Below are 23782 nucleotides of genomic sequence, written 5' to 3' on the forward strand. Positions count from 1 at the left end.
AGAGAGAAGGTGAGAAATAAAACATCATCAAGGAGAGTATTGGAATGATTGAGTCTGGAGTAAAGTCATGGATGTTGGTTTCAACAGCAGATAAGCGGAGGTGGGGAAGGACAGTATAGAAATCGTATTTGTTCCCATTGAGATGCAGAGTGTATGAGATATAGTTTGACCAGAGATAGTGACTGAGGAAGAGGTTAGAACAGGTTCCAAGGGTAATAAATGTGTGACCATGACCAATTATGCTTTCTCAGTCTTGTCCAGAACCAAACGTTGGAAGAAACCAGACAGTCCAGAGGTGTGGGTTGTGAGAGCTGGTGTAATGTTAAGACCTGTGGGACTGAGATGAGATGAGATGGATTAGAAGCTCTAATGCAACTGAATTTGATCACCTCCACACAAGCATTTTCCAACAGGGTCACTGGCTGATTAGCTGGAGCCTTAGCTGTAGCCACTTGCATGGCTGAACAGCAGAGTTCTGGTTGGAGGTTAACCAGCTCGTCACAGACCGGGAAGAGAACCTTCGTGTGTGCTGTTAACGCTTCACCCCTTTGGAAAATACAATCCATCTTCCACAACAATAGTCATGATGTAAGGATGAGTGTCTGCTGTAATAACCAAATTCTATCCTGGCACTCGTCCAAGGTTGGGAAATAGTAACTTCTTTGAACTGAGGTGAGTGCAAACAGAACTTTTGGGGGAAAATAATTTGTTGGTCTGTTTTTGATTTTTGTGATTGACAAGGGAAACTGAAGGTTGCGACTGGTGGAAAAAACAGGTCTTTTTATTTTTGATTTAAATCTCCAGACAAGGAAACTGTTCAGTTAGGTCACATTTGCTTTTCTGCTTGGGCCCCTATAAAGAATAGTGCTGGCCCTGTCTGATATTATGTGGACACTGAGAATTCAGGCCTTTGTATCGCTGATTGTTGTCTGTGGTAAAACAGCTGCACAAAACTTTACTGTTGAAAGCTACCTTATTACATAAATACAAGAGATAAAAGTACAGAAAGGATTGCTAGACACAGATCTAGAAAGAAAGAAACATATACAGAGTAAGGTAGAATGAGAAGCTGAGAGAGACTGCAAGGACACAGATAATATTTATAAATTCTGGAATGAGCCCTTTTCATTAACTGCCAGCAATAGTCAGGATTTGGGTGTACAAAGTTAAAAATCACACAACACCAGGTTAACTCTGTTATCTCACTTTTTAGATTAGAATCAATCTAAACATCAGGTCATAGACAGAGAACACAGGGGGCTAACACCTTCAACATATTGTCTAGCTATCACCATTGTTAACCCGAGAATGCAACTTTTTAAAAAAGGGTTTTGTGATTTACACATGAAAGAAGTGAAACTATCACTGTATTCTAACAGATGAAAGGCTTAACAGTAAATCAATTTTTCAATGTATAATTTCAGTTACATCACACTGCAAATTTTTGCTATAAATTCTGTGTTATGATCGAGCCCTCCACAATCACCTGATGAAGGAGCGTCACTCCGAAAGCTAGTGTGCTTCCAATTAAACCTGTTGGACTATAACCTGGTGTTGTGTGATTTTTAACTCAGTAATAGTCAGTGCATTGATGTTGATAGTGGATTTTTAAATGACGTAGCTTGTGTATTGTGGGTATGTGAGGAGATGATGGGTCAAAGTGTATTTGTGATAGCATTTTTAAAAAAAGTAATTATTATGTTGTCATTACTTTCCTGCTGTGAACTTAATGGCAGTTGTCCATGGCCCTTCATTAAATGGTAGATCACAAGTGGGTGTGAATGGGTTACTGTTTAAGGAGAGTAACACAAACAAGCTTAGTCCCTTGCATGTATTTTCAGTCGGAGTTGATGAGGTAATCAGTGGAATATTCATCTTGTGTCTGTCTTTTCCCAATTATAGTCATTTATGTACTTTTATTTTGTAGGATCTGTCATCCATTTCTGTATGTACAAATGCACACATGCCCCTCTTTATCCTGTGTTGGATGTTTTGCCTCACTTTCTTGTGCTTACTAAGTGACTGTCTTCCTTTTGATTTGTTTGTATCTGTTCCCTTTTCTAAATTTTGTGGTAATGTTAGAACAGTATAAAGCATTATTTTGGCCACATCTAGAGTACAGTACACAGTTTCGGTGACCACATTAGGGAAATGATGTAATTGAAACTGACGGAGAATTTTAACTATGAGGAACGATTGGTTAGGCTTGGATTTTCTTTGCATTTGAGAAAGCTAAGGGAAAATTTTGAGATGCATAAAATTATGGAAAGTGGATAGGAAGGACCTATTCCTCTTGCAGGTTACTAAGCAGGGAGCATGGACGTAAAGCTATTGGCTGAAAGATTAGAGAGGCCCAGAGGTAAATTTTGCAGGGACTTTTCACTTAGATTGGAGTTAGTGTCTGGAAATCACCAAAAAGATTGGTACAGACTGAACCTATTACCATATTCTACCTCCTCTCTCCTCACTGCATCGCTGTGTCCTGCTTGGTGTCTTGTTTTATCAGAAATCTTTACTCTATTCTGAAAATGTTGGGGGAGGGGTCTGTAGAGTTTATATTTTGGTTAAATACTGTGTACATACTAAAAATTGAGTGTTGATTTGCCACACGCTGTCTTGAGGGAGCTGTGTAAATTGTGCATTGTAATGAAAAGCTTTTCACATGTGTAAGTGATGTATTGTTGAAAGGCATTGTTGGCACACAATACAAATGTTGTTCAGTTCAGTGGAAGTATTGCACGTCTGTCGGTGGTTTCACATTTAACGTAAAAAGCCAAGAACATCTGGGCCTCGAAATAATGATAAGGTGAAAATGTATTTATCTCCTTGGTCCATTTAATATACAGCATTGTTTCTCTGCTTTCAACTGGTTTATTGCTGTCTGTTTTAATACCTTTAATTCCCTTGTTTGTGTCCCCACTAGCCCAGCAGTTTGATAACCTGTTACCAGGTCTCTATATCAGGAGGAGGAGTTGCCACCATGGGCTACATGCTTGTAAAACACAAAGCCATGGTGTATCTTATGCTTACTCCTTTTTGTCCTAACTGGACTTGACAAACAGACCAGAAATAAATTCCAAACTGCAATTTAAGCCTTTTGGAAACTGCTGGTCTTTATAAAATGAGTGACTATAATGCCAAAATGATGCCCATACATCACAAGCATGTGTTTTAACATCAGCCTTCTGCAAAAGGCCACAAGGAGCATCTATATGCATGTATGCTGCTGAGGTCACTAGACTGGGGATGACAAAGTGGAAATTCTGGCATTGTCTATGGAATAGATCTGCTTGGCTGCTGTTGTGTCACCACTTGGTGCAGTTGCAGTGCTATTGGGGAGGGCCCCTTCCAGAAGCCAGGACTATTCTTGTATCCCCTTGTTGGGATCCTCCACCTTGTCCAGATGCTAAAGTGCCCGATAAAATGGCTGCCAGTGCAGCGCTGTGTTCTTGCTCATGCTCACCTGCTGGTTGCATTCACAATAAATGCAGCCTTTACAAGAAGATCCCTTCCCTACAGTTCTAAATCTCACTGCCTTCCACCAAATCCCTGAAAGATGCATTCATTTCCAAGTGATGGAAGTTTGTCTATCATAGTTTAAGAAGCCCTGCAAAACTAACTTTTACTCAAGGGGCAGCATAGCAGTAGCAGTGAGAAGAACACTTTTCCGTTTACTTCACTGATAACATTGCACCAACTATGCCATATCTAACCCAAAATAAAGCTCCCTCTGTACTTGCGTGCTCTGTTACACCCTAACTTCAGAACAGTGTCGTCTCATTTCCTCTCATACTGCTAGTTTGTGTTGACTGTATGAGCATTCTGCTGCTGGGGCCAGATGGCTGTGGTCTATGCTGGCATCTAGCCAGACTTTCATCCCATGGACCACTTCAGTTATTAAATGGCATCAACCTGAGCTGCATTTGAACTGTAGGCCCAGGTGAAGGTGTCAGCTGTGGGATGAGGGGAGCCAGTCATTTAAACTCTCATCTGCCTGAATTTCTGAGGATTGTTCCAAAATATTAAATGGCATTTTGGCTAGTCCTGCTTTTTGGATTAATATAAACTTTAATGTTTGAATAATGTTATCCCAAAAAGTGCATAGGAGAGGGAAAGGCATTGTGTAACAGTGATAGTGGCTAGTAATATACACCTCCAGTACCACTCTGGTGATAGTCTCCTAACTGCTTTTAACAATATGGCATTATCCTGTAATCTGTTGGTGGGCTATTACACAAGCTCCTGCTTGGTACACTTGACTTGATGGAAGAAAGGAGGGAAATGTTAATAACCACTCAGATTGGCATAGAAGTGGAACTGTTCGGTTTCTAACCTAGTACATTCAGAAAATTCCAGACCTACACTGAATGAAGTTTCCCGTCTCAACAGTGACCCTCAGATTAAATCACCAGTGCTCCCCATCCCCCCTCTCATTAGAAGCCCGCTGGTCGTCTGGGACTATAGCAATTTAATGTTTAAATTGAAGTATAGAGTGACAGAGGAACAAAGTGAACACCCTATTCAAATCCGAACCAGACAGCACTTTTACAAAAGTCAGTGATGTACAAACTAATAGCTCAATTATATTTGGAACTTGATCATTTTGATCACTGATCTTTTCTGATCCTCTACCTCCCTAAACTGTAATAAAGACAACTTCAGGATAGAAGATAACCATGTAAAAATCTTTATACTGTACAGTTCATTACTTGCAAGTACACTGGAGGTGTTAAAACATTGTCATTCATTGGTCAACTTCAAGCCACTTTAAACAGAACACCTGTACAAAATAGGTACAGCACAAAAAGGAGTGCACTACTGAATACTGCCCAGTGCAGCGTCAGGAAGTCAAATAACCTTCTAGTCATTATAAATAAATAAAGTTAATTTACAATCAAACATTCCTTCAAATTTTAAAGATGGTTTGACTCTGCGTGATTTTTGATGTAATAGGCCCACGTGTGGAGTTTAATATATTAATCAGTTGAAGCAGCAGGAAGTCTGAATTCTTGCTGTGCTCCCTTATGTTAGCAGCAGTTGGATGCAAAACATCTTTTGTTTTTAGTTTCAGGGAGGCAGGTTTGAGCATTTTTTGTTCATGCATAGAAAATAAGTTCAGGAATCTGCCCACCTTGTACCCCTGTGCCATTAGTGCTGTCAGATGAACACTGGAACTGAAATGTCACTTTCCCACACTGCACTTCTGTCATTCCCTCTTGTCCAAAGTAGCTAAGCTCATTGCCATCCAGGATGGCACTGGCAGTGTAAAAGGTGTCCTGCTCCACCTGCACCGGGTGCTCGAACCAGACTGAGAAAGTGGTGCTAGAGCCATCTGATATGAACTTAGTAAAGTTTTGAGCCAGGACCACCCCCTGCCGCTTCAGTTCGATCTTGACACTGTATTCGGCCTTGCCACAACTTGAGCCGTACAACCCGAGACCAGCGATAAAGATGCGCTTGTCCACCGCAAACTGGATGCTATCACAGCGGCCCCGGTACCTCCACTGGTTGCTGCGGTAAGCAGAGGACTGGAAGCGATGGCACCGTTGGGATGCTAGCCCCTTCCTTTGAGTGGTGGGGAATTCCAACTGCGGCTTCTTCAGCGCAGTGTACCACAAGAATATGTTGTGCGTCTGCTCCAGGGTCAAAAGGTCACATTGTGCAGCCCCATTGGCAAACTCCTCCAGCGTCATGGTGGGAATCCGAACGATGTAGAGAGCCTTGCCCAGCACGCTCCTCTTGTTGCGGGCAGTGGGAGGGAGCCCTTGTCTTTTGCACTCTGCCTCTGCCCAGCTTACAATGGCTTCAAACACCACCACCTCTTTCGTGTTGAGTGTTTCCCGTGACAGGATGATCTCCAAAGTCTGCAGATCGATCTCGCAAAAGCCCTCTGACCTGAGGGCAAGCTCTGCCTGGGCATCAATCACCTCCCAGCAGCGTTGGGTCAGCTCAGGCTCCTCAAAGAGCCTACTCTGGGACAGTAGGACACAAGCATTCTTTGCCTCCAAGCTGGTCTCCAGGAAGTTAACGCAAGCCTTTGCCAGATACGGGACAATGTACTTCTTGGCAGCGTACAGTGAAGCCAGCACTGTGTCTGCCTCCAAATCAATCTCATCACTGTACAAATACCTGCAGAGAGGGGAATAAAAACTCACTGAAAAGCTCACCACTTAAACCTCACGCAGGAAAAAAAAAGTTAAATTCCTGAGGAATTAACTTAAATCTAATGCACGCAAAAAAAAATTAAAGGCAGCTTGGAATTTCTTCATCTTAAAGCAAAGTAGTCGCAGACAGCATTTTAAAAGAAGTATCTCGGATTTTAAGTGAGTGATCAAATAACATGCTTTAAATGGTTATTCATAGTCCCCACGCCGCTCCCCCAACACACACACACTCTATGTCCCTTACTTTAGCAGAATAAGGAAAGCTGCGGGTTCCACATCTGGAATATGAATGTCGGGCTTATCCTCAGCGAGTTCCCCGTAAAACATGGCATAGAAAACGGAACTGCCGACTGCCAGAATATACTGGAAGGGAATAACACAAGTTCAAAACAAACAAAAGATTAAGAACACGGCGCACACATTCATTAGCAACGCCTTTCCCTGCAGGATCCTACATGCAAAAAAAACCCATTCCTTGTATGTAATTTCTAATGTGCTTAACTGCTTTTTTTGAAAGAAAGAAAACAATAATTAGTTGCCAAGCATGTAAGTGGAACAATCGCTCCCTGTCACGCAACCCTCAGCACACTGGAGTTCAAATAAACGGATCGATTCCCCCGCGCTGATTGTGACTCCTGTTTAATGCATTCATTTCCAACAAAATACACTTCAAACAGCTCCCGTGGTTAAGGCACAACACACCTTATGAGCTGGAACTCTCTGTGTGCATCCAGGAGGGCCCACAATAAAATGCACGTCGGCCATCAGTTCGTTATTGTACATCATTGCATTTCTGCAAAAGAGAGAGGGGGCAAAACGTTAGGTTATTTAAGAAAATTAATTTGAAAAATTAAAAAAAAACCCAAACAGGAGTAAACAGAGAGGCGGGAAGGCAGGGAGTGATTACCTTTCCCGGAGAGTGGGGTAAAAGGATTGCCAGTTACTGTTCCGAATGTGGTTGTTGTTGAGATTTTGTTGCTGGCCCTGGCGGAGCAGGAAGCTGCGCTTGGAGCTGCTGCTGTTGCTGCTGACAGTGTTACCAGAGCCGCCACTGCTGCTGTTCTCGCTGGATTGCAGACTGCTGCTGCTGCTGCTGCTGCTGTGTTTGGAGGGATACAACTCTGCAGCCATCTTCTTACCCAGGGAAAGCGTTACGATCTCATAGCAAGCCGGGAGCTTGCTACCGCTGCTTTCTCTCTTCACACTCTTGGACTTTCTCAGGGTTTCTAAAAACATCAAAAGAACAAAAAAAAGTCAAGGGGGGTGGGGGGATAGAGATACAAACCCGAAAGTCTCCGGGATTTACAGTGGGCTCTTAATTCACATTTAAAAAAAAACAATTAGGAAAAGCAGCTTTCTGTCGATGTACTGACCCTGGATATATTTCACGAGCAACATAAAGATTCTGGACTGTTTGAGTTTAATTTTCCACCAGTGGATGCGAGCCAGATTTGCAGTAAAGTTTTTTTCACCCCCTTCAAGACTAAATCACACTGTAAACAAAACAAAAAAACCTGCGACTGTGCTCTTCCTCTTCCCTCCTCGTCCTTCGACTTGAAAAATCCCCAAAGATAAAAGCACTCCAGTAAATATCCGGCCAAAAGGGGGGGGGGGGGGATCCTGCCGAGATTTGTTGCAGTTTTTGTTTTTCTTTACACGCTGTTTGTCTCTTCCGGGGTAAAAGTTGGAAGAGTGCAGTTGAGGCTTTTGTTTCTTCCCCGCCAGCGAGAAGCAGCACTTGGAGATATATTTTAATTCCGACCTGTAGACTTTACTCCAGAGCTGCCTATGAATCTACAAACTATCAGATCGTGCTGGCTCGCTCTCTCTTTTACGAACGGCAGGTGTTCACGTGATGAAAACCTAACCCAAACATCAGGCTCCAATAATAAAAGGAAGGAGGGGGTGAGCTCGGAGGGAAGAGAGAGGGGGGAGGGATGAGTACTCAGCCCCGGATTGATTGGGAAATGAAGATGGAGAGGAAAAAGGGGCTGGCGGACACAGAGATTTGCTTGTCAGTCTCCAATCAGCCCACCCACAATCACATAGAGACACAATTCTGTATCTCACTGCACACACCAACCCTGTGTGTTTGTGTATTAATTCCAGGGGGTGTGTTAACGTACTGACCGGCTCAGGTTAAAACCGATAAGGGGGGGGGGGGAACTGCCTTTGGAAATTAAAGTTCACTCAGGATCCAATTTAATGGCAGCTTTTAAAACGCACGGTTCAGCGGAACAAATAAAGCCCCTTTCTCCTCTTCCTCCCCCCATCCTGGTTAATCAGAGCCGCAAACTGATTATTTTTGTTTTTGTTTTAATGATTATACTTTGATCAGCAAACGTGGGGAGGGATACCTCCACAGACACACACACACACACACAGCGCTTGATCAGCCCAGCCCCACTCCCAGGCCAAGCTGTACAAATCTCATTGCAACACACGCCCTTATTGTTTTTTCCCTTCTGTAAATCGGCTGAGTCTAGCTTTGTTCAAGCTCCTCTACTGTACCTGGGCTTTTTTTTTTTAGCTGTCCGGGGTTAGGAGAGAAGAGGCGGTGAAAGTTTGGGTTCTTCGATCCTCCCAGCAGCAGGAAGCCATGATCCAGCTCTGAGTCTAACTATCCCTCCTCCTCCTCCTCCTCCTGCTCCTGTCCAAACCAGCGATTCCGGGGAATCGGGCAAGCGCTGGGAGGTTGGGCTTAAAAGATATACCATCTGCTTTCTTTACCAATCCCAAGCTTCGTCAGCAGAGGGACTCCGAGCTCCCAATCCTGGCGAATAAAATATCCATGCCTTGCAGGATTTAAAGGGCACGTTATTGTTTTAAAAGCGCCAATGCTTTACTTGTCAAACATTGGGTGTCATGACACAAGTCTCAAACATCATGCAAAAAAATTACTGATGGCGATCTGCAGTTGATATGACTCTAGTGTTCTTTTCGTTTAACCCTAGCAATGCAGTATTAAAGGCTACAAGTTTAAAATAGTACTCCGTAACACTGGGTTTAACAAACAGAAAAATCTGAATATTATCTAGTGGCCCTGTTGATAATGATGATAGAACCTTTCTATTGATTTAAGGCATATGGCTGCGTTATCACTAAAACCTAGAATAGAAACACTGTTGGAGGTACTATCTTTCAGGTGAGGCAATACTGGAATGCTCCATCTGCCCCCTCAGATGGACATCAAAGATTCAATGAGGCTCATGTTTTTCTAAGAGGAGAATTGCATTATCTGGTGTGGCTAGTTCCTGGGAGTGATGATCACCAACAATATGTCTTGATCCACTTATGTTTATGCTACAGTCAAGAAAGCACAACAATGCCTCTACTTCCTCAGAACGCAAAGGAAATTCACAGCATGTCCATAAAGACTCCAAGGAATTGTTATAGATGCATTATAGAAAGCATCCTATCGGGATGCATTAGGGCTTGGTATGGCAACTGCTCTGCCCAGGAAATTACGAGCTAAAAATGTGTTGCTGGAAAAGCGCAGCAGGTCAGGCAGCATCCAAGGAGCAGGAGAATCGACGTTTCGGGCATGAGCCCTTTTTCAGCTCTGATCTCCAGCAACTGCAGTCCTCACTTTCTTCTCCATAAGAAATTACAGAGAGTTGTGAACACAGCTCAGTCCATCACACAAGCCAACTTTCTATCCCATTGATTCCAAATATACTTGCTGCCTGAGGAAGGCAGCCAAAATATTTGGTGACAGTGATCACAACTGCCTCACATTTAGCAAAGCCTTGGAAAGTGAAAGGAGCAATTACTGAGGGAAGGTATTCAATTGAGGAAAAGGAAATTATGATGCTATAGGACAGGAGTTGGGAAGTATAGACTGGGAGTATTTGTTCCACAGAAAGGGCACAGCAGACATGTGGAGACTATTTAAGGAGCAGTTATTGCAAGTGATGCACAAATTTGTTCCTCTGAGGCAGGTAAGAAGGGGTAAGATTAAGGAACCTTGGATGACGAGAACAGAGGAACTGCTTGTCAAAAGGAAGGCGGCAACTTACGTAAGGTGGAGGAAGCAAGGACCAAGCACAGCTTTAGAGGATTACAGGCTTGCTAGAAAGGAGCTCAGAAGTGGACTGAGGAGAGCTAGGAGGAGGCCTCTCAGAGCCTCAAAGGTCCGATCTAATTTCAAAGCATGCACCCATCGATTAAAATGACAATGTTTAATTCTTTAGAACTCAACATAAGTCTGACCTGGTTCCTTCTTTGTGTTTCTGAACCGCTGTCTATATCCTTCTGGTACCAATTCATAAGCACTAAAATAGCCTGTTTAACCTCTTCATACAGGTGTCAGATCTCACGGTGGGAGAGCACTTTGGTGACAGTGATCACAACTGCCTCACATTTAGCATAGCCTTGGAAAGTGAAAGGAGCAATTACCGAGGGAAGATATTTAATTGGGGAAAAGGAAATTATGACGCTATCAGACAGGAGTTGGGAAATATAGACTGGGAGCAATTGTTCCACAGAAAGGGCATAGCAGACATGTGGAGACTTTTTAAGGAGCAGTTATTGTGAGTGATGCACAAATTTGTTCCTCTGAGGCAGGTAAGAAGGGGTAAGATTAAGGAACCTTGGATGACGAGAACAGAGGAACTGCTTGTCAAAAGGAAGGCGGCAGCTTACGTAAGGTGGAGGAAGCAAGGACCAAGCACAGCTTTAGAGGATTACAGGCTTGCTAGAAAGGAGCTCAGAAGTGGACTGAGGAGAGCTAGGAGGAGGCATGAAAAAGGCTTGGCAAGAAGGATTAGGGAGAACCCAAAGGCATTTTACTCATACGTGAGGAATAAGAAATGATCAGGGAGAAAGTAGGGCCGATCAGGGATAGCAGAGGGAACTTGTGCGTGGAGTCTGAGCAGATAGGGGAAGCCCCAAATGAGGTTTTTGCTTTGGTTTTCACTCAGGAAAGGGAACTTGTTATAAATGAAAACTTAGAGGAGCTGGGATACAGTCTTGGTCAGATCAAGATTGATGAAGTTGATGTGCTAGAAAATGTGGAAAACATTATGATTGAGAAGTCCCCAGAGTCAGACCACATTTATCCTAGGCTGCTCCAGGTAGCGAGAAAGGAGGTTGCTAAGCCGCTGGCGAGGATATTTGCCTCCTCACTCTCCACGGGAGTCATATCGGAGGATTGGAAGGAGGCAAATGTTGTACCTCTTTTCAAGAAGGGGAATAGGGAAATCACTGGCAATTACAGACCAGTCAGTCTTAGTCTGTGGTCAGCAAAGTTTTGGAAAGAATTCTGAGGGATAGGATTTATGACTATTTGGCAAAGCATAGTGTGATTAAAGGCAGTCAGCATGGCTTTGTGAGGGGCAGGTCATGCCTCATAAATCTTATTGAGTTCTTTGAGGAGGTGTCAAGACAGGTCGACGATGGTCGAGCAGTGGAAGGTCAAACTCGAATGCTGAACATAGGATTAAAGACAGGATTCTTGGCAGTGTGGAGGAACAGAGGGATCTGGGTGTGCAAGTACATAGATCCCTCAAAGTTGCCACCCAAGTGGATAGGGTTGTTAAGAAAGCATATAGTGTTTTGGCTTTCATCAACAGGGGTATCGAGTTTAAGAGCCGTGAGGTTTTGCTGCAGCTCTACAAGTCCCTCGTGAGGCCACACTTGGAATATTGTGTCCAGTTCTGGTCGCCTTACTATCGGAAAGATACAGAGGCTTTGGAGAGGGTGCAAAGGAGGTTTACCAGGATGCTACCTGGACTGGAGGGCTTGCCTTATGAAGAGAGGTTGAATAAGCTTGGACTTTTCTCACTGGAGAGAAGGAGGAAGAGAAGAGACCTGATCGAGGTATGCAAGGTGATGAGAGGCATAGGTAGAGTCAATAGCCAGAGACTTTTCCCCAGGGCATGATTGACTGGTACGAGAAGTCATAGTTTGAAGATATTAGGAGGAAGGTATAAAGGAGACATCAGAGGTAGGTTCTTTACGCAGAGAGTTGTGAATGCATGGAATGCGTTACCAGCGGTGGTGGTGGAAGCAGTGTCATTGGGGACATTCAAGTGACTGCTGGACATGCAAATGGATAGCAGTGAGTTGAGGGGTGCATAGGTTGTTACTATATTTTACATTAGGATTAAATCTTGGCACAACATCGTGGGCCAAAGGCCTGTTCTGTGCTGTACTTTTCTATGTTCTAAAATGAGTGCAGAAAGATTAACTAGGATGTACTTCGACTGGAAGGTTTGAGTTATAAGGCAAGGCTGGGACTTCTTTTCTGGTGCATAAGAGACTGAGGGGTAACCTTATAGAGATCTATAAAATTATGAGAGGCATTTGATAAGGTAAATAGCCAACAGTTTTTCCCCATAATAGAGGAATCTAAAATCAGAGGACAAAGGTTTAAAGTGAGAGGGGAGAGAGTGGCAATTTTTTCACACAGAGGTAGTGGTGGTGATGAGTACAATTTTGTCATTTCAGAAACATTTGGACAAGTACATGGATGCGATAGGGATGGAGGGATATGGACCAAATGCAAGCTAATGGGACTAGTTTACTTGTGAAAACTGGGCGGCATGGATAATCTGGGTTGAAGGGCCTATTTCCATGCTGTAAACCTCTACAGTTCTATAATATAATCAAAGATCCCTCCCACCCCAGTTACAATCTCTTCTAACCTCTTCAGTTGGGGCCAGAAAATAGAAAAGCTTAAGCACACATACCAACGGATTCAAGACAAGCTTCTTCCCCACTGTTGTTAAACTTATGAATGCACCTCTCAAATTTTCAATTTAATGTTGATCTCACTCTTCGTGCACCTTCTCTCCAGCTGTAACATTGTATTCTTTGTTTTGTTCTATTACCCTAATGCATTTTGAGTGTTATCATCTGTCTGTACTGCATGCAAAACAAAACTTTTCACTGGGTACATGTGACAATAATAAATCAAATCAAATCAAATCAAAAGTTACCTCCTAGCAAGCTTTGGCCATTTGCCATTATATCATCTTATGTCATCAGTTTGCCCTTTTGCTTGATAACATTCCGGTCAAATACTCTGGGATGTTTTACACCCTCCTGTTTAACCAATCTATTGGAATTCTTTGAGAAAGTAACGTGCTGTGGATAAGAGGGGACTGTAGAAGTGCTGTACTTAGATTTCCAGAAGGCACTTGATAACTTGGTGCAACAGTTGTTGAAAATAAAAACTCATGCTTTAGGGGCTAATGTTTTAGTACAGACAGAACTCGCTGGCAGCAACCAGAGACATAAATAGTTCTTCTGGGTTAACAAATCACACTTGATGTACTTCAAGGATCTGTACCAGGGCCTCAACCTTTTATAATTTGCATAAATGTCTTGGATGAAAGGGGTGTCTAAAGGCATGGCTGCTCAATTTGCTGATGAAACAAAAACAGATAGGAAAGTAAGTTGTGAAGAGGTCACTAGGCTAGAAAGGGATATCAGAGTTGAGAGTGTGGAGCGGGAAAAGCACAGCAGGTCAGGCAGCATCCCAGGAGCAGGAGAATGGACGTTTCAGTATAATCGAAGTTTCGGGCATAAGCCCTTCATCAGGAATTGAATCAGCCCTGATGAAGGGCTTATGCCCGAAACTTTGACTCTCCTGCTCTTTGGATGCTGCCTGATCTGCTGTGCTTTTCCAGCACCACAATTTCAACTCTGATCTCCAGCATCTACAGTCCTCACGTTCTCCTAGAAAGGGATATCGATGGGTTGAGTGGGGAGGAGAAGATCTGACAAATGGAATATAATGTGGGAAAATGTGAAATTGTCCATTTTGGCAGGAAGAGTGAAAATGATGCATATTATCTAATGCTGATGTACTGCAGAGCTCTGAGATGCAGAGAGTTCTGCGTGTCCTTGTGCATGAATCATAATAAGTTAGTAGGTAGGTTCAATAAATACTCAAGGTTCAAAATGTTATCAGTTATTGAAAGGTGGATTTAATACAAGGTTAACGTATGCTTCAGTTACACCTTAAGCTTACAGCTTAAGCATTGGTGAGACTGCATCTGGACTACTATGTACAGTATTAGTCACTTTATTTAAGGAAGGTTATAAGTGCATTGAAACAGTTCAGAGGAGGTTTACCAAATTAATGTTTAGTAAAGACAGAGTGCCTTATGAGGAAAGGTTGGACAAGCTAAGCTTCATTGCTGGAGTTTAGAACAGTAAGAGGTGACTTCTTTGAAACAGGAGGTCTGGTGGAGGGGGGTGAGGGGGGCTTGACTAAGTAGATGTGAGAGGATGCTTCCTGTTGTGTGAGAATCTAGAACTCTTTTTAAGTAAGCAGTAGATAGATTCTTGACAAAGGGGTGAAGATTTATATAGAATAATCTGATCAGCTATGATCTTATTGAATGGCAAGCAGTCGCTTGTTCCTAACTTGAATGCTATGTAAGAGTACCATATAAAGACATTGTGCTATTCATTAGGGCTGCTGATGTTATTTGTTTCAGAATGCTTGACTCTATTGGGCTCTTCATAGTGTTCTGTCAAAGAGTGAGAGAGCTACATAACGTCTAATGTTAGCAGGTACTTCTGGAACCAGAAGTCAACATGTTGGCACATGTTAGTGTGCATGGCCCTCATATGGTTCACAGCCAGGAGGCATGTGTGAATGTCTGCTGCACTAATCCAATCTTTCCACACCTCAGTAAGTTTTAATGCACTGTCTAATGGAAGAATGGCCACATGAGTGTACCTAGGCGGCATGGTGGCTCAGTGGTTAGCCCTGCTGCCTCACAGTGCCAGGGACCTGGGTTTGATTCTAGCCTTGGGTGACTGTCTGTGTGGAGTTTGCACATTCTCCCCGTGTCTGCGTGGGTTTCTTCTGGGTGCTCCGGTTTCCTCCCACAGTCCAAAGATGTGCAGGTTAGGTGAATTGGCCATGCTAAACTGCCCATAGTATCTAGGGGTGTGTAGATTAGGTGCATTAGTTAGAGGTAAATGTAGACTAATAGGGTAGGGGAATGGGTTTGGATGGGTTAGTCTTTGGAGGATCGGTGTGGACTTGTTAGGCCTAATGGCCTGTTTCTACACAGTACGTCTTTGAGAGGAGAGTTGCGGAGAAGCTACTACTTCTATTGCCAGAATGCAGACCGCGAGACATGATCTTAGAATCCGAGAAATGGCAATCAAGAAAGAAATCAGGAAACAGTTTTCGCACCAACAACTGGGGACTTGACTGAATCATAGTGGTTAACATCACAACATCAGTGGCTAATCTGGGTCATGTGCTGAATTCATAGGGAAATAAGGTAATAGTCTCTCAGCATGGAGCCAAGTGGAGTCCCCTAGCTCTTAAAATGTCGTCTTCATATTAAATAGTATGTTTCTCCCCCATCCTGCCAAACTCCCCACCCCTATATTCTTTGATCCTCATTTTGAGGTGTTGACTGTTGTGGTGCAATATCATTGACTCAGGCTGTAGACCAAAACCACTTTAATTAAGGATGGTGTACAATTATCTCCACTCCTTCCCCACCACCAACTCCCCTCGCCCTGGATATTCCCATTGTAGCCCAGCTGTGATCAGCTAATTTGACAGTCTGGGGATTTAAACCAGTGACAGGTTTAGGCAGCAGACAGGCATATTATTTGTGAAATAGACACTGAACCAGCAACACAGGAGTGCAGTCACTTAAAAGAAAAATGAAAGTGTTATTACAGAGCTAAGTGATTGGAATTGAGTACTCTGAGATAAAGAGCGGCTTGCTCTTTCTTTAATCATACACCATCATTAGTAAAATAATCCTATTTACAGGATTTATAAACCACTTCAGAAGAACAGATGTGTTTGCATATACAGGACTCTGGATCTTCAATAAGTTCAACTCTCTGATAAAAAGAAGGGACAGAACTTGCATTTATTGATAAAACACATTTTGTAACCTCATTGTCTCCCAAAGTGTTTGAAGTCAATACACAACTTTTGAAGCGGTCACTATTTTGATGCAGGAACCAAAGGAGTCAGTTGCTCTCAGCAAGGTTTGAATAAAGGCAATGTGATAAATGACCAGCGAGTTGGTTTAATGTTGATGAATGTTGGTCAGGATGCTCCTCCATGGAACAGATTATGTTCCCTTCCAGTGACAACAAATGAGAACCCAGGTCTAACCTGGTGCATTTGAAAGATGGCGTGTGTGGAAATGCAGCACTCCTTTGTAATGCACTAGGGCATTAGCATGGATTATCTATTCAAATCTTTGGAATGGGGACTTGTGCCCACATCTTCTCACCGTCACATGTACACACTCACTGAGTAATTGTTGGGGAACATAGTGTATTTTCAAACTGTTTTTGTATATGTTTTTCAAAAATTGGTACATTGACAGATGAGTTATTTTTCCCTTCCTGCTTAGATCCCTAGACCGTTACAGTTGCTGAGTGTTCTATTGCCCAAGCATCAAGTTAGCAGCTATTGGCTGCCTGCGAGCTTGCAGTGCAGTGGTATCCTGTTCCTGTCTGTGTGCAGCAGGATATGCACACATTTGGGTGTTACTGAGTTAAATTCAGGAGTTGGAATCATCCCCGCACTCAGCACAGATAGGAACCAAATCCAAGATGTGTTCAGTCCTTCCGGCTGTCACTGAGCTGATTTCGTCTTTTTGTGCCTAGAAATATGTGTCAATAGCTACTAGTACTGAGATTTCATGTATTCCTCTGCATTGAAATTCCATAATTCCAAGAATTTGTTCACGAATTATTGCAAAACTGACTAAAAGTGAAACAATTCGCTACGTTATGAATTTCTTTGTTACAGTTGTGTAGCACTTTGTGTCAGGAGAGGAGGAGGCAGTAATGTTGGTCTTTCCAACTCTATTAATTCCATACTTGTTCAAAGAGCAGCTTTGTATCCATCTCTTCTCAGTATCCTTCTTTGACGTCTAATCTCACTAACTAGATAAAAATGAGAAACCCTGCTTAGCTGTTTTTTAAAATGTATTCACTGGTTGTGGGCATTGCTGGCTGGGCCAGCATTTATTGCCCATTCCTTATTGTCCTTGAGAAGGTGGTGGTGATCTGTTGTCTTGAATTGCTGTAATCTTCAGATATGCTAATATAACTGTGCTGAGCATGTATTTTTCACTTGCTTTAACCTGCGTCCCAATAGCCTACTATGTTTTAACTTGAAATAAGGGAAATACTGTTTTGATCACTGACCAGAAATTGAAGTGGGCCAGTCATGTTGTTATGATCCCAGCCAATATTATTGCTGGTCAACTAAAATCAAAGTACTGTGGATACTGGAAATCTGAAATGTGAACAGAAAATGCTGGAGAAACCTGACAGTTCTGACAACATCTGTGGAGAGAGAAACAGAGTTAACATTGGAGTCTAGTGTGATTCTTCAAAGTACCAAAGACTGGACTCGATCAATGGTATATTCTCTGCCTGGGATGAGTACTGCTCTAACAACAATAAAATCAGGATGAAAAGGAATTTATGGTGGTGATGTTCCCATTGTTCTCCTGCTCTTGTCCTTCTAGATGATATAGGTTGTGGGTTTGCAGATGCTAAAGAAAGCAGAGTAGACTTTGGAGAAGTAGAATTCATATCAGGGAATTCCTGTTTCAGTTCAGAGGAAATCCAGGCAGAGACTAGATAGGCTTGGATTGTTTTCTTCAGAATAGAGAAGACCGAAGGGGGGCATGATTGAGTCGTATAAGATTATGAGGGGTATGGACAAGGTGAATAAAGAGCAGGTGTTCCCCTTGGTTGAAGGGTCAGTCATGAGAGGGCATCCTTTTCGGGTAAGGGACAGGAGATTCAGAGGGATTTGGAAAATAAAAAGCTTTTTTCACCCAGTGGGTGGTGGGAATCTGAATACACTGCCTTGGAAGGTAGTGGAGGATGGAAACCTCACAACCTTGAAAAAATATTTGGATGAGCAATTCAAATATCAGAACATTCAAGGATATGGGACAAACGCAGGAGATTGAGATTAGCGCACTTTTAAATGGTAGTTGTTGATGCAGAGTCATAGAGATGTACAGCACAGAAACAGACCTTTCAGTCCAACTCGTCCATGCCAACCAGATATCCCAATACAATCGAGTCCCACCTGCCAGCACCCGGCCCATATCCCTCCAAACCCTTCCCATTCTTATACCCATCCAGGTGCCCTTTAAATGTTGTAATTATACCAGCCTCCACCACTTCCTCTAGCAGCTCATTCCATACACGTACCACCCTCTAAGTGAAAAAGATGCCCCTTCGGACTCTTGTATATTTTTCCCCTCTTACTCTATAATATGCCCTCTAATCCTGGACTCCCCCACCACAGGGAAAAGACCTTGATTATTCACCCTCTCCATGCCCCTCATGATTTTATAAACCTCTATAAGGTCACCCCTCAGCCTCCAATGCGCCAGGGAAAACAGCCCCAGCCTGCTCAACCTCTCCCTATAGCTCAAATCCTCCAACCCTGGTGACATCCTTACAAATCTTTTCTGAACCCTTTCAAGTTTCACAACATTCTTCCGACAGGAAGGAGACTAGAATTGCACGCAATATTCCAAAGTGGCCCTGTACAGCCGCAACATGACCTCCCAACTCCTGTACTCAATACTCTGACCAATAAAGGAAAGCATATCAAACACCATCTTCACTATTCTATCTAATTGTGACTACTTTCACAGAGCTCTGAACCTGCACTCCAAGGTATCTTTGTTCAGCAACTCACCTAAGTGTATAAGTTCTGCTAAGATTGATTTCCCAAAATGCAGCACCACACATTTATCTGAATTAAACTCCATCTGCCATTTCTCAGCCCATTGGCCCATCTGATCAAGATCCCGTTGTAAATCTGAGATAACCTTCTTTGCTGTCCACTACACCTCCAATTTTGGTGTCATCTGCAAACTTACTAACTGTAACTCTTATGCTTACATCCAAATCATTTATATAAATGACAGAAAGCAGTGGACCCAGCACCGATCCTTTTGTTACTCCACTGGTCACAAGTCTCCAGTCTGCAAAGCAACCCTCCACCACCACCCTCTGTCTTCTACCTTTGAGCCAGTTCTGTATCCAAATGGCTAGTTTCTCTGTATTCCATGTGATCTAACTTTGCTAACCATCTTCCATGGGGAACCTTGTCGAATACCTTACTGAAGTCCATATAGATCACATCTACTGCTCTGCCCTCATCAATCCTCTTTGTTACTTCATCAAAAAACTCAATCAAATTTGTGAGACATGATTTCCCACGCACAAAGCCATGTTGACTATCCCTAATCAGTCCTTGCCTTTCCAAATACATGTACATCCTGTACCTCAGGATTCCCTGCAACAACTTGCCCACCACCAACATCAAGCTCATGGTCTATAGTTCCCTGGTTTGTCCTTACCACTCTTCTTAATCAGTGCACCACGTTAGCCAACCTCCAGTCTTCTGGCACCTCACCTGTGACTATTGATGATACAAATATCTCAGCAAGAGGCCCAGCAATCACTTCCCTAGCTTCCCACAGTTCGAGGATGCACCTGATCAGGTCCTGGGGATTTATCAACTTTTATGTGTTTCAAGACATCCAGCACTTCCTCCTCTATAATATGGACATTTTTCAAGATGTCACCATCTATTTCCCTACATTCTATATCTTCCATGTCCTTTTCCACAGTAAATGCTGATGCAAAATACTTGTTTAGTATCTTTCCCCATCTGCAGCTCCACACAAGGCAGCCTTGCTGATCTTTGAGGGGCCCTATTCTCTCCCTAGTTTCCCTTTTGTCCTTAATGTATTTGTAAAAACCCTTTGGATTCTCCTTAACTCTATTTGCCAATGCTATCTCATGTCCCCTTTTTGCTCGAGTCAATGGGTCTTTTCTGCGCTGTATGACTCCATGAATCTATGAATGTAGAAGACTCCTCAGGAGAGTGCGGTTTCACCCGTGGCCTAATATGAGAGGGAAATCTTATCTATTTGATTCCATCATATGTGTTTTCTCCATCTGCTACAGCACAAATCAGCAGAGATGCGTGACCGGGCTATCTTCTCATGAATGGATGTCGTAAAGAGTTAGAGAAGATATTTGAATACTAAGACGTCAGCAGAATCCTGCAGATGCTGGAAGTCTGAAATAAAGGCGGCACAGTGGCTAGCACTGCTGCCTCACAGCGGCAGAGACCCAGGTTCAATTCCCACCTCAGGCAACTGTCTGTGTGGAGTTTGCACATTCTCCCCGTGTCAGTGTGGGTTTCCTCCGGGTGCTCCGGTTTCCTCCCCCAGTCCAAAAATATACAGATTAGGTGAATTAGCCAAGCTAAATTGCCCGTAATGTTAGGTGAAGGGGTAAATGTAGAGGAATGGGTCTGGGTGGGTTGCTCTTTGGAGGGTCGGTATGGACTTGTTGGGCCGAAGGGACTGTTCCCACACTGTAAGTAATCTAATCTAATCTAAAAGTGTGAAATGCTGGAAAGGGTCCTCTCAACCTATAACATTAACTTTGTTTCTCTCTCCACAAATGTTGTCCGACTTGCTGAATATTTCCAACATTTTTTACTTTTATAACATATTTGAATTGTCACCCCTCCCTCTTCGTAAGTAAATCACTTTACAATGAATCATACTCAGCCTTTTGGTATCTCAACAGCTAAATTGGTGCCGTTGTTATGCAGAGTACACGTCAGTCGAGAAACCCTGCAAACCTTTGGCCTTCGCTAATTGTGGCTTCTTGGTGCAACCCTAATTTCATCACCCCACCATTGATGTCTTTGTCTTTAGTTGCCTGACCTCAAGCTCTGGAATTACATCCCTAAATCGTTCTGTGTGCCTATCTATATCTCTCCCCTTTTGAGACAATCCTTTAAATTTACCTATTTGGCCAAGGTTTTATTGACTTGTCCAAATACTTCTTTGTAGAACTGAGTTTTGTTTTCATGACTTTCCTGCGGAGGCACCTTGGGACGTCTTGCTGTGTTATAGGCACTATATAAGTGCAAGTTGATTGTTTCTGAGTATCTCTGCAGTTGGATGTAACAGAATTCATTGCTCATGGCTAATGACGTTGAAACAGTTTCTTTTAAGATTGGGTTCTGTCCAGGATATTAAGAATTAACTACATTGTACAGATGACCACCTTCTCAAGGGTAACCAGGGACAGGCAATTAATGCTGGCCCACTCAGCAGCACCCACATCCCACAAGTGAATAAAACAAATTGTTGAATCAGGGTTAACTAGAATGAAAATTTGCACCTTCAAGCATTATTGATTCGGTTTCATTCCTACAGTTATCCAGTAGTTTTCATGGTCATTTTCGGTAGTTCTCATTCACAGATGCCGATATTTATTGGCTTTTTGTTTTATGGTAGATTATTTGCCTGGTTGGGGTTTGTATTGAGTTTTTTGGGTGAGAGTTTGAGAGTGGCATGTGCTGTCAGTGAAGAAGAGACATCAATTTAAAATAAGGTTTGGAAAAATTGTTTTAGTCAGATAATTTTGTTGAGCATGGAATGTTTGCCACAGGGAGTGACTGAGAAAAAGACAATCACTGCTTTTAAGAGAAATTATGGAGAAGCAGAGGGAGATGCAGGCTGTACACACAGCATAGGGTCGTGGAATTAGTTTTGGACTGCCCTAGCAAAGAGCTGGTGTATGCATTGCTGTGCTGTAGGCTCCTGTGGTTCCAGTTACTTGCCTGTTCCAGTCAGGATGGCGCTAATAGTGTCACAGTTGGCCTCAATCACTCCTGGGCCAGGGAAGTGAAAAATCAGCCAGGGTTCATGTCCTCGACTACTATCCAATAGCTTTTGCTGGACACAGAGCTCCTGAGGGAGGAAGAAAAAAAGCAGGGAATGTTTTTAGAAACTGCTTCTGTACCGTGGAAACCAGATACACAAAATGACATTCATGAAGTGAAACAGGCCTTTCATTGAGGTAGGAGCTGAGCTCAAACTCCTGGGATTCTTTGCGTTGGAGCTGGAAACAGGAGTGGCTGTTTGAAAGGGAATATTATAGTGTCTGGTAGAGGGAGGAAGCTGATGTTGCTTTATGAAAGATTGGTTGTAGCTCATGGTAACTTGTCATTTGAAACTTGATGTTGCAGAGTTTGACCGAGCTCTAAAGATCATGTAAAATCCGTGTCATTTTGTACATCACATACTCTCATTTGTCTGATTGTGTGCTGTGCCTCCACTCTCATAAAGGATTAGACAAACAGAACTCTGTTCTTTCAGTCCGGGCACAGCAGAGCAGGCTGTCTGTATCCTAAGTCAGTTTCCATTGGAGACACATAGTTTAAGTAATTTTTTTAAGATGTGTCAGCTGGGACTTAGTAGCAACCTTGTTGCTAAATCAATGGGTTGTAAGTTCAAATTCCAGTCCAAGACTTGAGTGCAAATTCTAAGCTCACGCTGCAGTGTAGAGCTGAGGGAGTACTGCACTGTCAAAGGTACTTTCCTCCAGGTGACATAGAGTCATAGAGTTATACAGCACAGAAGCAGACGTTTGAATCCAACATGTCCATGCTGACCAGATATCCTAAATTAATCTAGTCCCATTTGCTAGCACCCGGTCCATATCCCTCCAAGCTCTTCCTATTCATGTACCCATCCAGATGCCTTTTTAAATGTTATGATTGTACCAGCCTCCACCACTTCCTCTGGCAGCCCACTCCATACACACACATCAACCTCTGTTTGAAAATGTTACCCCTTAGGTCCCCTCTCACCCTAAACCTATGCCCTCTAGTTTTGGACTCCCCTACCCTGAGAAAACAGCATGGCTATTCGCCTTATCCATGCCCCTCGTGATTTTATAAACTTCTATAAGGTCACCCGTCAGCCTCCCATGCTCCAGGGAAAATAGCCCCAGCCTATTCAGCTTCCAAGCACTCCAAACCTGGCAACATTCTTATAAATCTTTTCTGCTATATCCAGTTTCAAGTTTCACAACAATTTCCATATAACATTGAAAAGTGGCCGAAGCAATATGTTGTACAGCCGCAACCTAACATCCCAACTTCTATACTCAATCAAGGCAAGCATACCTTCTTCAATACCTTGTCTACCTGCGCCTCCACCTTCAAGGAGCTATGCGCCTGCACCCCAAGGTCTTTTTGTTCAGCGATGTTCCCCAGGATCCTCCCGTAAGTATAAATCCTACCCTGAATTGACTTACCAAAATGCAGCACCTCACTTTATCTAAATCAAATTCTTATCTGCCACCCCACAGCCCACGGGCCCATCTGATCAACGTGACATTATACCCTGAGATAACATTCTTCACTGTCCATTATGCCAGCAATTTTGGTGTCATCTACAAACTTACTAACCATTACTCCTATATTCAAATCCAAATCATTTATATAAATGACAAAAAGTAGTGGACCCAGTACTGATCCTTGCAGCATTCCATTGGTCACAGGCCTCCAGTCCAAAATACAACCCTCCACCACCACCCTCTATCTCTTTTGAGCCAATTTTATATCCAAATGGCTAGTTCTCTGTGGATTCCATGTGATCTAATCTTGCTAACCAGTCTTCAGTGCAGAACCTTGTTAAACACCTCACTGAAGTCCATATCAACAACATCCACGATTTTGCCTTCAATCTTTTGTCACTCCTTCAGAAAACTCAATCAAATTAGTAAGACAAGATTTCCCACAAACAAAGCCATGT

General features: G+C 43.0%; 2 protein-coding genes across 4 annotated transcripts in view; one reads left to right on the forward strand and one right to left on the reverse strand.

Annotated features, from left to right (window-relative positions):
• Positions 1-23782, forward strand: part of brf1b (BRF1 RNA polymerase III transcription initiation factor subunit b) — a 466828-nt gene that overhangs the window by 226272 nt on the left and 216774 nt on the right. The window lies entirely within an intron of this gene.
• btbd6b (BTB (POZ) domain containing 6b) lies at positions 4672-8839 on the reverse strand. 2 transcript variants are annotated; one of them, XM_043696901.1, is made up of 5 exons: positions 8676-8839; positions 7072-7390; positions 6867-6957; positions 6409-6527; positions 4672-6129 (listed from the first exon to the last, which is right to left on the reverse strand). In XM_043696901.1, the coding sequence occupies exons 2-5, from the start codon at positions 7293-7295 to the stop codon at positions 5097-5099; spliced, it is 1467 nt and encodes a 488-aa protein (XP_043552836.1). In that variant the 5' UTR covers positions 7296-7390; positions 8676-8839; the 3' UTR covers positions 4672-5096. The 2 variants fall into 2 exon arrangements, with proteins under 2 accessions (XP_043552836.1, XP_043552835.1); XM_043696900.1 differs by lacking the exon at positions 8676-8839 and adding an exon at positions 7538-8069.

This window comes from Chiloscyllium plagiosum, chromosome 10 (genome assembly GCF_004010195.1).
Source record: "Chiloscyllium plagiosum isolate BGI_BamShark_2017 chromosome 10, ASM401019v2, whole genome shotgun sequence".
Classification (NCBI taxonomy): Eukaryota; Metazoa; Chordata; class Chondrichthyes; order Orectolobiformes; family Hemiscylliidae; genus Chiloscyllium; species Chiloscyllium plagiosum.